This window comes from Oncorhynchus tshawytscha, linkage group LG05 (assembly GCF_018296145.1).
Source record: "Oncorhynchus tshawytscha isolate Ot180627B linkage group LG05, Otsh_v2.0, whole genome shotgun sequence".
In the NCBI taxonomy this organism is placed as follows: Eukaryota; Metazoa; Chordata; class Actinopteri; order Salmoniformes; family Salmonidae; genus Oncorhynchus; species Oncorhynchus tshawytscha.
Window position 1 is genome coordinate 69550023 of NC_056433.1, and position 13342 is coordinate 69563364.

General features: G+C 43.5%; 1 protein-coding gene across 11 annotated transcripts in view; it reads left to right on the top strand.

The window, feature by feature from the left end:
• The window catches only part of ptprfa (protein tyrosine phosphatase receptor type Fa), a 384726-nt gene that overhangs the window by 226637 nt on the left and 144747 nt on the right, over positions 1 to 13342 (top strand). For all 11 annotated transcript variants that reach the window (XM_042322293.1, XM_042322292.1, XM_042322296.1 and 8 more), the window contains exon 5: positions 6687 to 6875. In XM_042322293.1, the coding sequence (XP_042178227.1) occupies positions 6687 to 6875 (189 nt within the window). The remainder of the gene's footprint in view (positions 1 to 6686; positions 6876 to 13342) is intronic.

The following is a 13342-nucleotide window of genomic DNA, read 5'->3' on the forward strand; positions in this document are numbered from 1 at the left end:
GGAAAATGCAGTCACTTACAACGCCAAACTTTTTTCCAAATTAGCTCCATAATATCGACAGAAACATGGCAAACGTTGTTTAGAATCAATCCTCAAGGTGTTTTTCACATATCTATTCAATAATCTATCAGTGGTGGCAGTTGGCTTCACATCAGAAGCAAACGGAAAAATACTGCAGCTGGAGATTACGCAATAATTGCGACGGGGGACACCAAGCGAACACCTGGTAGATGTAGTCTCTTATGGTCAATCTTCCAATGATAGGCCTACAAATACGTCACAATGCTGCAGACACCTTGGGAAAAACGTGGAAAACATAAGCGGACTCCTAGCTCCTTCACAGCCATATAAGGAGTCATTGGCATGAGGCGATTAAAAAAAATGCGGCACTTCCTGATTGGATTTTTATCTGGGTTTTTTCTGTGGCACTCAGACAATATCTTTGCAGTTTTGGAAACGTCAGAGTGTTTTCTTTCCAAAGCTGTCAATTATATGCATAATGCTTTTCGTGACAAAATATCTTGTTTAAAACGGGAACGTTTTTCATCCAAAAATTCAAATAGCGCCCCCTATATCCAAGAAGTTAAGCACATTAATCCGCTTCACAAGGTGTTTAGAGCCTAACTGGCAACCTAATTAGCAGCACGTTTGGGGAAGATAATTGTGCACCTTTATAATAAAAGCATTACATGCATAATCACATTTGCAATCCCTTTTGATAATGGTGTTTTCCCACTGTAAAAATAGGTACTTGCTCTGACATGCACTGTCAACTGTGGGTGTGTGCCTTTCCATATCATGTCCAATCAACTGAATTTACCACAGGTGGACTCCAATCAAGTTGTAGAAACGTCTCAAGGATGATCAATGGAAACAGGATGCACCTGAGCTCAAATTTGAGTCTCATAGCAAAGGGTCTGAATACTTATGTAAATAAGGTATTCCTATTTTTTAAATTTTAATACAATTTTCATTTAATCCATATTAGAATAAGGCTGTAATGTAACAAAATGTGGAAAAGGGGAAGGAGTCTGAATACTTTCTGAATGCACTGTACCTACTGCAAAATGGTAAGAGGATAATCTTGTTCGGCAGTAAAACTTTCCAGTCATACACACCACCGTCTTATTCTCTGGGAAAATCCTAAGTGGTAACCGATACCCATCTGGTATCTGGGATCGTCTGAGCGACCTGTCCTGAGTGGCAAATTATACCCATCTGGGATCGTCTGAGCAACCTGTCCTGAGTGGCAAATTATACCCAACTGGGATCGTCTGAGCAACCTGTCCTGAGTGGCAAATTATACCCAACTGGGATCGTCTGAGCGACCTGTCCTGAGTGGCAAATTATACCCATCTGGGATCGTCTGAGCGACCTGTCCTGAGTGGCAAATTATACCCAACTGGGATCGTCTGAGCAACCTGTCCTGAGTGGCAAATTATACCCATCTGGGATCGTCTGAGCAACCTGTCCTGAGTGGCAAATTATACCCAACTGGGATCGTCTGAGCGACCTGTCCTGAGTGGCAAATTATACCCAACTGGGATCGTCTGAGCGACCTGTCAGCCCTTATAGACACTCAGTAGAGAGGTCCCATCTGCCTGCAGTAACCAAGAGAGCAGCATACATAGAAATATAATTACTAGAATGTACATTCTCATTCAAGTCAATGTTCTGTGATTCTGTAATTCTATATTTATTTGGCAGCACAACAACTCAGAGCTCATTATCAGGGGAATTCTCTCTCTGTCTGTCTGGACGGAGCATGGCTGGCTGGCTCCTGGCTCATTTCCCAACATGTAAACAGCACCATGAGAGCTGCTGCTTAATGATGGGTCCATGAGGTGACAGGTGCTTTTCTGCACCTGACACGCACAAACCAAACTAATCTTAACTTAAACCTGACATGTGTCTTTCAGACATTACAGAATGACTCACAACCAGCCCCCCCTCTCCCCTCTCTTTCATTCTCTCTGGCCACCCATCACCAGTGCACTTTTTCTTTCAGTGCACTCCATCAATTGAGGGGAGACGATTTGACTTGTAGACCTGAATGTTCCTGTGTCTGACTGTCAAAGTGAGGCTGAGAGGGTATCAGAATAGGTCATTAAGTAGCAGTAGCCATCAGGGGGGACAGGGATACACACTGGCATCACCATGTCTGCCCCCAGGGCCTATCAAATAGCTCTGAGCATCCTGTACATGATCTGGGCCTCTATTCTCGTACTGTAGCTAGGGGAGCAGAGGCCTCTTTAGACACTCAGCCTCATACATGTACATCTCCTGTAGCCCTGTGTGTCTTTACCATTCTCCACCCCCAACCCCCATCCAAGTCCCTCCTCCGTCCCCCCGGCCTGTCTTCATCTGGGCTGATCATGTTTCTGTGTGCTCTGTACTAAGCAGGCTGGTGCATTACATGAGGAATGTGTGGCTGTAGCTGGTGCCAAACACCTTGTCATAGCATTACTGTAGAGAACAATAGTCTCAGTGTGGAGAGGCTCTGCTCCTCTCTCTCGCAACATGCCCTGGGCATCACGGCTCAACCACCAGCCGTTACACTTAGGTCGGACTTTGGCTGGTGCAGTGGGTTTGGTCAGAAAACGTAGTACTCAATCTAGGGAATAGGGTGCCATTTCAGACACTGCTTCTCTCTCTCAGATAGTTTTTAACCAACCAACCAGCACTCACCTGACTCAACATGGCTGTGGGTCAGGGTGCAGTGACAAGGGTGGCATTTGCTGGCAGTTTGGGGAGTATCGCTGACGTGTCTCGTTTGGGATGACAAAGTAGTATCTGCATGACAAAGCCATCATTGTAGCTAAATTATGTGTAGTCACAGACAGGAGAGTTCTAAGTTACTGTCCATCATGGTTCTGCATTATACTGTTATACTGTTCAAATACTACAGTTAACCGTTCCATTAAATATTGTTTACCATTTGGCATATTTGTTTTCCTGCAAAGCAGACAGTCAGTATTCCCTTAAGACGGTGACAGTAAAGGAACCTATGGGATTACATGCTGAGGCATGTGAAATCCTTCTCTCTCTCCCAGGTATGGAGTGGGAGCAGAGACAGAGATGGCAAGTCAACAGGAATGGGAATTGACAGTTAAGTCATTTACAATGGCATGCTAAGAAGTTTTGGTTACCCTACCCTATTGATAAAGAGATGATGGAGGGCAAGTTGACAGCAGTTTGTCTCCGTCCCAAATGGCCCCCTATTCCGTATATAGTGCACTACTTTTAACCAGACCAATATGGGCCCAGGGCAAAAATAGTCCACTAAATAGGGAATAGGGTGCCATTTGGGACAAAGCAGGTTGAGTGACAGGGGCAGACAAACATGACATGTCTGTACACCATCACTCGTGTGTGTAAATAGCTTCTGACTGACAGACTATCAGCTGCTTCACAATGGCAGCTCTCATTCTATAGAGAGATTAGCTGGGTGGGAAACTACAATCCTCAATTTGAAGAATTCCTTCCAAGATAGTGGGTAGATTAGGTGGGGTACCTTTTCCAAAGAATAGGTAATCCTAGCCTGGTTAATGCTGTACTCACTATTGTTTCACTTGTAAGCACAGCTTTCAGTCTGCTTTAACTAGGCTATAGTGATTTTCCTCCTTAGAAATACATTACTGGGTAGCTATTAGTGAACATACCATTTATGATAGTAACAAATCTCAGGCATTCATATCCAGTGTCAAGCTGACAGGAAAATACAACACTTCCATGAGCAACAACAAGTCTGCCATTCATCTTTTGTGGTAGAGAATGCTACTAATGCAATCCTGGTAGTTAGCCATGACTGTCATCTGAGATCTGATGGAGTTTATATAATTACTGGATAACTCAAGTGTTTTCTTCACTCCCTTTCTTTTTTTAGAAATATAGCATAGTTTGTCACAGACCATTCAGAATCGACAAACGAGAGAGAGAGAGAGAGAGAGAGAGAGAGAGAGAGAGAGAGAGAGAGAGAGAGAGAGAGAGAGAGAGAGAGAGAGAGAGAGAGAGAGAGAGAGAGAGAGAGAGAGAGAGAGAGAGACAGAGACAGAGAGAGAGAGAGAGACAGAGAGACAGAGAGAGAGACAGAGAAAACAGTCTGCCATCTCTTAATGTGACACTGAACAGACAAAGACGCACATGGACGAACGGTTCCTCATGGCATCCTCGCCAGATGACAATGCACTTCCTCCACAGTGTGAATAGAGATGACAACAAATGGTTAAGCTCCAACTCTTATTATGTGAGGATGGAGAGAAGAGGCTGTTCTTGCCTCAGTCAGAGCCCAGCGAGGGAGCAGCACTGATAGGCTAGGTGTTTCCCAGGGACAATCAGCCAGCCAGTCAGCCAGCTGCCCAGGCCACAATCCCAATCAGCCAGCCGCCCAGTCAACCCCTTTCTTCAGTCCCCTGGGTTATTTTGACAGGCTCAGTGTTTCTCAAAGCCAGCCCACCTGCCAGCCAGCCAACCTGCTTAACAGCCCAACTAGCCAACCCCTCCTCAGATTCCTCTGGGTTATTTCTCTCTGTCTCCACTGGATCCTCCCTCCCTTTCACAGCCAGTCTTAAGCTCTTAATTAAAGGATTTCCCAGTGTCTCACTGTACTCTTCTGTACTGTTCCAACTCTCTCGGAGCCAGACATTTGCGTCATTGTGTATGTTCTAAATGCCAATCGGTTCCTTTTATGGTGCACTACCTTTGACCAGGGCCCCTAGGGTTCTTGTAAAAAGTAGTGCACTATAAAGGAAATAGGATGATATTTGGGATGTACATATTGTCCTCAGATGGTACAGCACATCTTTTGGACATTTTCTCACATTATGGTGAAAGATCTTACAGAATCAGGCATAGATCATGAGTGTTAAACATCTACTCCTGAATAGATTGTCTTGATGTTGGTTATGTCACTAGTACTGCACAAGCATACGTATCTGCACTTCACTGTATGTGTGAGTGTGATGCTTTTGGTCACAGTGAATATCAACAAGTCTGGATGCATCCCAAAGAAACCATATTCCCTTTATAGTACACATCCTCTGTCTCCTCATGGTGCCAGAGAGAATGATTGGATATCTGTACCAAGAGACACCATTCTCCTAATAAATGACCCTTCTACACTCCTTGCTGTTGCCCATAAGAAAAAACACTGGAACGCGTCTCATAAGATCACATTTTCATTTTTAGTTTCATGTTATCATATGTTGCTTTACATGTTGTCACATGTTATCACATTAGCTTCACATAAGATCACATTTCACATGTTTAAATGTGAAATTCATATGGTTTTTCTGTAAGGGTGACTCTCTCCTCTGCAGTACCTGTCATTGACAGAATCACAAATGTCTCCATCTCTCACATTGTCAGGTTACTGTCAGACAAGTCTAACGACACGTAGTGGGCTGCGTCCCTAATGATACCATTTTCCCTTTATAGTGCACTACTTTTGACCAGGGCCTATACTGCACTATAGGGAATAGGGTGTGATTTGGGACGTAGGTAGTGTTGTCACATCACCTTACTCATCGATACAGGCTTGGCTGCTGGCAGTTGCGGTCGCAGATGTCTTTTGCAGTGTCACCGATGCAGCAAGTGTTGTTCTCTAATGTACTCTAGCTTGTCCCGTTGAAGGCCGTTCATTACTGTACCTGTGACACAGAGAACTTGGCAAAGGGACAGGATTCAATTGACAATACTGTTTCTGAACAAGTAACGTTTTTATTTCAACAGCAGCAACAGGCAAATCAAACAGGTTTAGATAAAAACATCAAGCCTGGTACAGATTCTGGTCCTATCTTCACTAGTTTTCTGGGATCAATTATTTCAAGGTCCTTCCAATGTATTTCCTTGCTTTCTAGAGCACCTGGAGATGGGGTATCTTTCCCCTTTCCACACACGATGGAAAAGAAGGGAAGCATGGAATGGGATTTCAGGCATTGATTTGATTACATTTTCATCCGTAATTTGGCAGTCTGGCTTTTGACCACACTTACCCCTGCAGATAGTCGGAGCAGGGCCCTCTCTCTATCTGAATGCAATCCGGCCTGAGTGAAATTGCGTCTCACACTCTCCACAGATCCATGACGAGAAATTCCGTAGGTGGATTAGTCCCGCCTTGGCCTAGCGATATTTACATTAGGGCTGGATTTCACAGCGTTTTAAAGGTGACCACCTCATCACAGCTCAAGGTTGTGGGATGCACAGGCCAATCAACAAGGAGAGCACAGACCCTGACTGCCGGGGTGGTCTCATATCTCAAGATGTGATGGAAGGAGTCACTGGCTCTGTGTGTAGTGTGTGCGTGTGCGTGCGTGCATGCATGCATTGGATGACTGGTGCATTAGCTCAGTATTTCTCAACCTTTTTATACCATAGGCATTGTAGAATACAGGTGTAGGATCAGTTTCTCACAGCAGGAAAGTCATCCTGCAGCATCAGGCAATGTGAATTATTTTATGGATTATCATGAATGGACATTTTTGTAAGGGTTGATAAATTGTTTTTTTAGGGCAAATCAAATCTGAATTGTGGAAATTACAGTGGAAATTACAAACTTTACAAGCCTTTTTAAACTACGGATACACTACAGGTATGCATTTCCTGCAACAACAGGGTGATCAAATGAAGATTGGGCATCTTTTTATATCATATATATACTCATTACAACTCTTTCTCTGTCTTTCCAGAGGACCAGATCCCTCATGGGTTCCCCACCATAGACATGGGTCCCCAGCTGAAGGTGGTGGAGAAGACCAGGACAGCCACCATGCTGTGTGCTGCCAGTGGCAACCCTGACCCAGAGATCTCCTGGTTCAAAGACTTCCTCCCTGTAGATATCAACAGCAGCAACGGGCGAATCAAACAGCTCCGCTCAGGTACAGAGTCTCTGCACGGTCAAAACATACTGTGCTAAAAAATTGCAGTACAAATTCTGCTGTTCTGCCACGCGTGCAATGATGTCCGAGGGGAATAAACAGTGGTCGTTGTTTGTAGTAGCTTATTTGTTGTTGTAATATCACAAACGGACGTGGCACCGCGTAGGATTCCAGCTTTAAAGATGTCTAAGATGTCTAATAAGTGTTTTCTATTACATTTGACTGAATTAAGCTCCGTAATTACCTCAGCGGCTCCTCAGAGGGAATACCGCTGTGTTCTGTGCCTATGTTGCCTACTACAATAGGTTCAGGCAGCCATTCATCTTAACGTTATAACTAACTAGGAGGCTCAGAACAACTCAAAAAGGTGGCCTGGATCCAAGCACCAATGACAACCGCTCAGAGCAAACCATTTGTCCATCCTCTATCACGTTATTTAGTAAAAGGAGCCACAACGATGCTGTCCAGCTGTGCACAGCATACCTGCAGTGATTGGGCTATTCCCTTCTCTACCGTCACTTTTGAGGAAAACATTTCATGGCCAACAGTTATTCCAACAGTACCGTTAGCCAGTAATGTGGCTGCCAAGAGGTGAACTTGCATTATCAATGTGCCATAGGCCTTTATTTATGCAAATGTTGGAGTCTGGGTCCCTACTGCCTAAACCCTTAGCCCCAGTGTAACCTCCAAAAGCATTCCAGCTAGGCTTCAACTCTTGAACCCCTGGCAGCATAGAATATAATGTAGAAACTAGAGGCTTCCCCTCTGAACAGAGACACAGAGAAAGGAAAGGCTGAAAGACAGGCTATAGGATATCTTTGGTGTGTGTTGCAAATGACACCCTATTCCTTATAGAGCATTATAGGGCTCTGGTCAAAAGTATTACACTATAAAGGAAAAAGGATGCAATTTGGGACACAGTCTATATGTAGCTTTGAAGCCTGTGGAAGCTGGAGGATTTTCCCCGGCAGGCCTCAGTTGCAGGACCTCCGGTGAAGGACAGATCCTCCAACCATGCATTATTAACATGACAGCACTGCAATTTGGTTCAATTTGGTTCATAGCGCTGGCTTGCCTTTCTCCTCACACATAGCTTGACTCCCAAATGGCACCCTATTCCTTTTATACTGCACTAATTTTGACCAGAGCCCTATGCTCCACTATATAGGGATAGGGTGCTATTTGGGAAACATCCATAGTCCCACTACAGTCAACCGCAGATGGGCATATGTATTTTTTCTGTCCGTTTTTTTAAGTGCTGCCCGGTGGTTAATTGTCTGTCAGAGGAACCGAGTAAAATACAGCTGCACTAGTGCCATGCCATCAACTTGACATTCAAGCAATTTATTTGTTCCAATACAATTCATTATGCGCTAGTGAGATTACATTTGCTCATAAATTAGTATCCCTATTACAGGACCTTTATCCATCAAGGAATGCTAATAGCTCCATATTTCAATTTAAGACCTTTGCACTGCTGGCAAATGAAAGACAGTCTGTGTCCTTTGTATGGAATGGAGCTCTATCCCCCCTCTACCAAGGCTGAGTCCTTAATGGAGCTCAGAGCTCAATCCCCCTCTACCAAGGCTGAGTCCCTAATGGAGCTCAGAGCTCAATCCTCCCTCTACTATGGCTGAGTCCTTAATGGAGCTCAGAGCTCTATCCCCCCTCTACCAAGGCTGGGTCCTTAATGGAGCTCAGAGCTCTATCCCCCTCTACTAAGGCTGAGTCCTTAATGGAGCTCAAAGCTCTATCTCCCAGCTACTAAGGCTGAGTCCTTAATGGAGCTCAGAGCTCAATCCCCCCTCTACCAAGGCTGAGTCCTTAATGGAGCTCAGAGCTCTATCCCCCCTCTACTAAGGCTGAGTCCTTAATGGAGCTCAGATCTCTATCCCCCTCTTCTAAGGCCGAGTCCTTAATGGAGCTCAAAGATCTATCTCCCAGCTACTAAGGCTGAGTCCTTAATGGGGCTCAGAGCTCTATCCCCCGTCTACCAAGAATGAGTCCTTAATGGAGCTCAGAGCTCAATCGCCCCACTACAAAGGCTGAGTCCTTAATGGAGCTCAGAGCTCTATCCCCCCTCTACTAAGGCTGAGTCCTTAATGGAGCTCAGAGCTCAATCGCCCCTCTACAAAGGCTGAGTCCTTAATGGAGCTCAGAGCTCTATCCCCCATCTACCAAGGCTGAGTCCTTAATGGAGCTCAGAGCTCTATCCCCCAGCTACTAAGGCTGAGTCCTTAATGGAGCTCAATCCCCCCTCTACCAAGGCTGAGTCCTTAATGGAGCTCAGAGCTCTATCCCCCCTCTACTAAGGCTGAGTCCTTAATGGAGCTCAGATCTCTATCCCCCTCTTTTAAGGCCGAGTCCTTAATGGAGCTCAAAGCTCTATCTCCCAGCTACTAAGGCTGAGTCCTTAATGGGGCTCAGAGCTCTATCCCCCGTCTACCAAGAATGAGTCCTTAATGGAGGAGCTCCCCCATCTACCAAGGCTCTATGGAGCTCATAGCTCCCCCTCTACCAAGGCTGAGTCCTAATGGAATGGAGCTGAGTGAGCTCTGATCCCCCTCTACTAAGGCTGAGTCCTTAATGGAGCTCAAAGCTCTATCTCCCAGCTACTAAGGCTGAGTCCTTAGTGGAGCTCAGAGCTCTATCCCCCATCTACCAAGGCTGAGTCCTTAATGGAGCTCAGAGCTCTATCCCCCCTCTACCAAGGCTGAGTCCTTAATGGGGCTCAGAGCTCTATCCCCCGTCTACCAAGAATGAGTCCTTAATGTAGCTCAGAGCTCAATCGCCCCTCTACTAAGGCTGAGTCCTTAATGGAGCTCAGAGCTCTATCCCCCCCTACCAAGGCTGATACCAACTTTCAATCACTTAGATCATGTATTTTCAGGCAGCGATATATCAGGAAGCAACTGCTCTCTATCCCTCTTGATCGCACAATCTTCTGTCTTCTCTCTCTGTGTCTGCCCCACATTAACCTAACATAGCAGGCATAAAAAAGGAACACACAGACCGGACAAGTAGACGTGCAAAGTTAATTACCTCAATTTCTGCGCTAAACTATGTCAAATAATGGCCTGTTGGAGACTACAACTCCCTACTACACAATTCGGGCTTGATCTGATTTATCTCTAGATAAACTGCGCAGTATGCGCATTGAGCTCAAAGAAAAAAAAATGGAATGAAATGGAATTCAAAGTTTAACCGACATCCGACAATTAGTTGTTTAGAAACAGAAAATATCAGACATTTAGCTTAATCACTCAGCACTACCCCATTCCCTATATAGTGCACTACTTTTTTCTAGGGCCCATATGCCTCTTTTCAAAAGTAGTATACTATGTTGGGAATGTACTGCTATTTGGGACAACATGTCATTGTCTCCCGGTAATTATCGATAGGCTTGTCCAACTAGTCAGTCTGGCACCAGACAACAATACAGGCCAAACGATAAGCAAACAGACCTCCTCTGCTGGCCTGAGGATCTGATAGGGAGGAAGGAGAGGGGTGGGAGAGGAGGAGTAGTGTCTCTAGACCTGGCTAAACCGCTTTCATTTTCCGGTAAATACTCCTGGAGTAGCAGGCCATGGCTCTGTATGTGGTGCAGTCACTCAAACTCTCCTGGGTCCTCCTGACTCACCATGGGTTGTGTCCCAAATGACACCCTGTTCCCATTATAGTGCACTACTTTTGACCGAAGCCCTATGGTCTCTGGTCAAATGTAGCACACTGTAGAGGGAACAGAGTGCCATCTGGGACACAACCCAGGTGATTGGTGATTCTCTCCACTGAAGCCTGCTATAGCAGTTACATAATTAACTGAGTTTAATATGCCACCCTTTAATTGTTATGAATATGTATATGGTTAACGACGACATGATAAAATGTGTTAAATATATACAGTAGTATTATGTCCTTGCGAAGGCAGAGCATGGACTGCTTAAATCCAAGGTAACAACCTATTTCTGTGCATTAATCCCAATGTATTTCTCCAACATATAGGAAAATGAATACCTGCCTACTGTATCCAGGACATTGCGAAAACATAATAAAGCTCTATTATTTTTCACAATTTGCCTAGAATATACTGCTCTGAAATCAGCCATGGACAAAGCCTGTGATATCCATAATGAACCTAAACCAACTTGGGCTCAGTACATGGAGGCTGTATGTCTGTCCAGGCAGGTCTCAGCGTAGACCCAGTCCTCTTTAAGCTGCTGATGACCTCATCAACATGGGACACACAGCTTTTAGGGGGCTTTCCGTCCTCTCAACCTCTCCTCCACCTCTATGCTCCTGTTTAATGTGTTGATGGTGGTTTTGAGTCATTATCCAGATCGGGTGTATCTGTATAGTAACCAAACCGACTCCTCCAACATTTGTCGCATATGACTAGATATGCCCAAATGACCCCGTACTAACAACTACAGGAATATGAATTACTGAATGCAACCAATTATTTATAAGGCAAGATAATCAGCTAGTTAGGGGGTGGTGCACAAAATATAATAATTGATAAACATGTATTTTACATGGGCCATTTGATACACATAGTTAAACATGTATTGTAACTGAAATAACTAGTTCAGTCATATTAGAATTAATTGTTATGCTAATAAGCAGCAATATCATAAGTTAGCCTACTGTATTCAGGGCACATGTTTCTTAGTATTGCATCAGATGCTGTATGTAACCTGTGTTTCTGCTAGCCTCATTACAACAGGAAGCTGAACACCCCCAGATCAGTTAGATTGTCTAGGCGTAGTCTCTAGAGATGATCAGAATGCTTAAGGTACCAGTCAGAAACAGACCCATTTTGGGTGAACGGAGGGTCAGACCATTCAAGACTGATGGTGATGGCCAGGTGTTAACACAAACAAGCAGGTGGAGAGAATAAGTAGCTTTGTGATCATAGCAGAATGACAGCTCAGTAGCACAAATAGCCAGGTGTATAGCACAAACAACCAAAGGGAAGGAAACAAATAGCCAGACAAACACAGCATTAAGAGTCAGGATTATAGCACACCTACATCTAAAACACATAGCCTCCAGGTGTGTTGTATAAACAGGCAAGTTCAGAGCAAAAGTAGTCACATGTATTAAGATAATAGGCATTCAGAACAATAGCTCTGTATTAAGTAGGTGTTGGTTACAGAAAACCTACTTAGTCAGTTGCCACTCTGGTACGCTCACACCACATAACAGAACACATAACAGAACACATAACACACCACATAACACACCACATAACACACCACATAATACACCACATAACACACCACATAACTCACCACATAACAGAACACATAACAGAACACAAAACACACCACAATAACAGAACACGTAACAGAACACGTAACAGAACACATAACAGAACACATAACAGAACACACAACAGAACACATAACATAACACATAACACATAACATAACATAACACATAACATAACACATAACATAACACATAACATAAACACATAACATAACACATAACATAACATAACACATAACATAACATAACACATAACATAACACATAACATAACAGAACACATAACAGAACACGTAACAGAACACATAACATAACAGAACACATAACAGAACACGTAACATAACAGAACACATAACAGAACACGTAACATAACATAACACATAACATAACACATAACATAACAGAACACATAACAGAACACGTAACAGAACACATAACAGAACACGTAACAGAACACGTAACAGAACACATAACATAACAGAACACGTAACATAACAGAACACAGAACACATAACATAACAGAACACGTAACAGAACACGTAACAGAACACGTAACAGAACAGAACACATAACAGAACACATAACATAACAGAACACATAACAGAACACATAACGTAACAGAACACGTAACAGAACACGTAACAGAACAGAACACATAACATAACACATAACATAACACATAACATAACAGAACACATAACATAACACATAACATAACACATAACATAACATAACATAACACATAACATAACACATAACATAACACATAACGTAACAGAACACGTAACAGAACACGTAACAGAACACGTAACAGAACACGTAACAGAACACGTAACAGAACACGTAACAGAACACGTAACAGAACACGTAACATAACATAACACATAACATAACACATAACATAACACATAACGTAACAGAACACGTAACAGAACACGTAACAGAACACGTAACAGAACACGTAACAGAACACGTAACAGAACATGTAACATAACACATAACATAACACATAACGTAACAGAACACATAACAGAACACATAACGTAACAGAACACGTAACAGAACACGTAACAGAACACGTAACATAACACATAACATACCAGAACATGTAACATAACACATAACATAACACATAACATAACACATAACATAACACATAACATAACAGAACACATAACAGAACACATAACATAACAC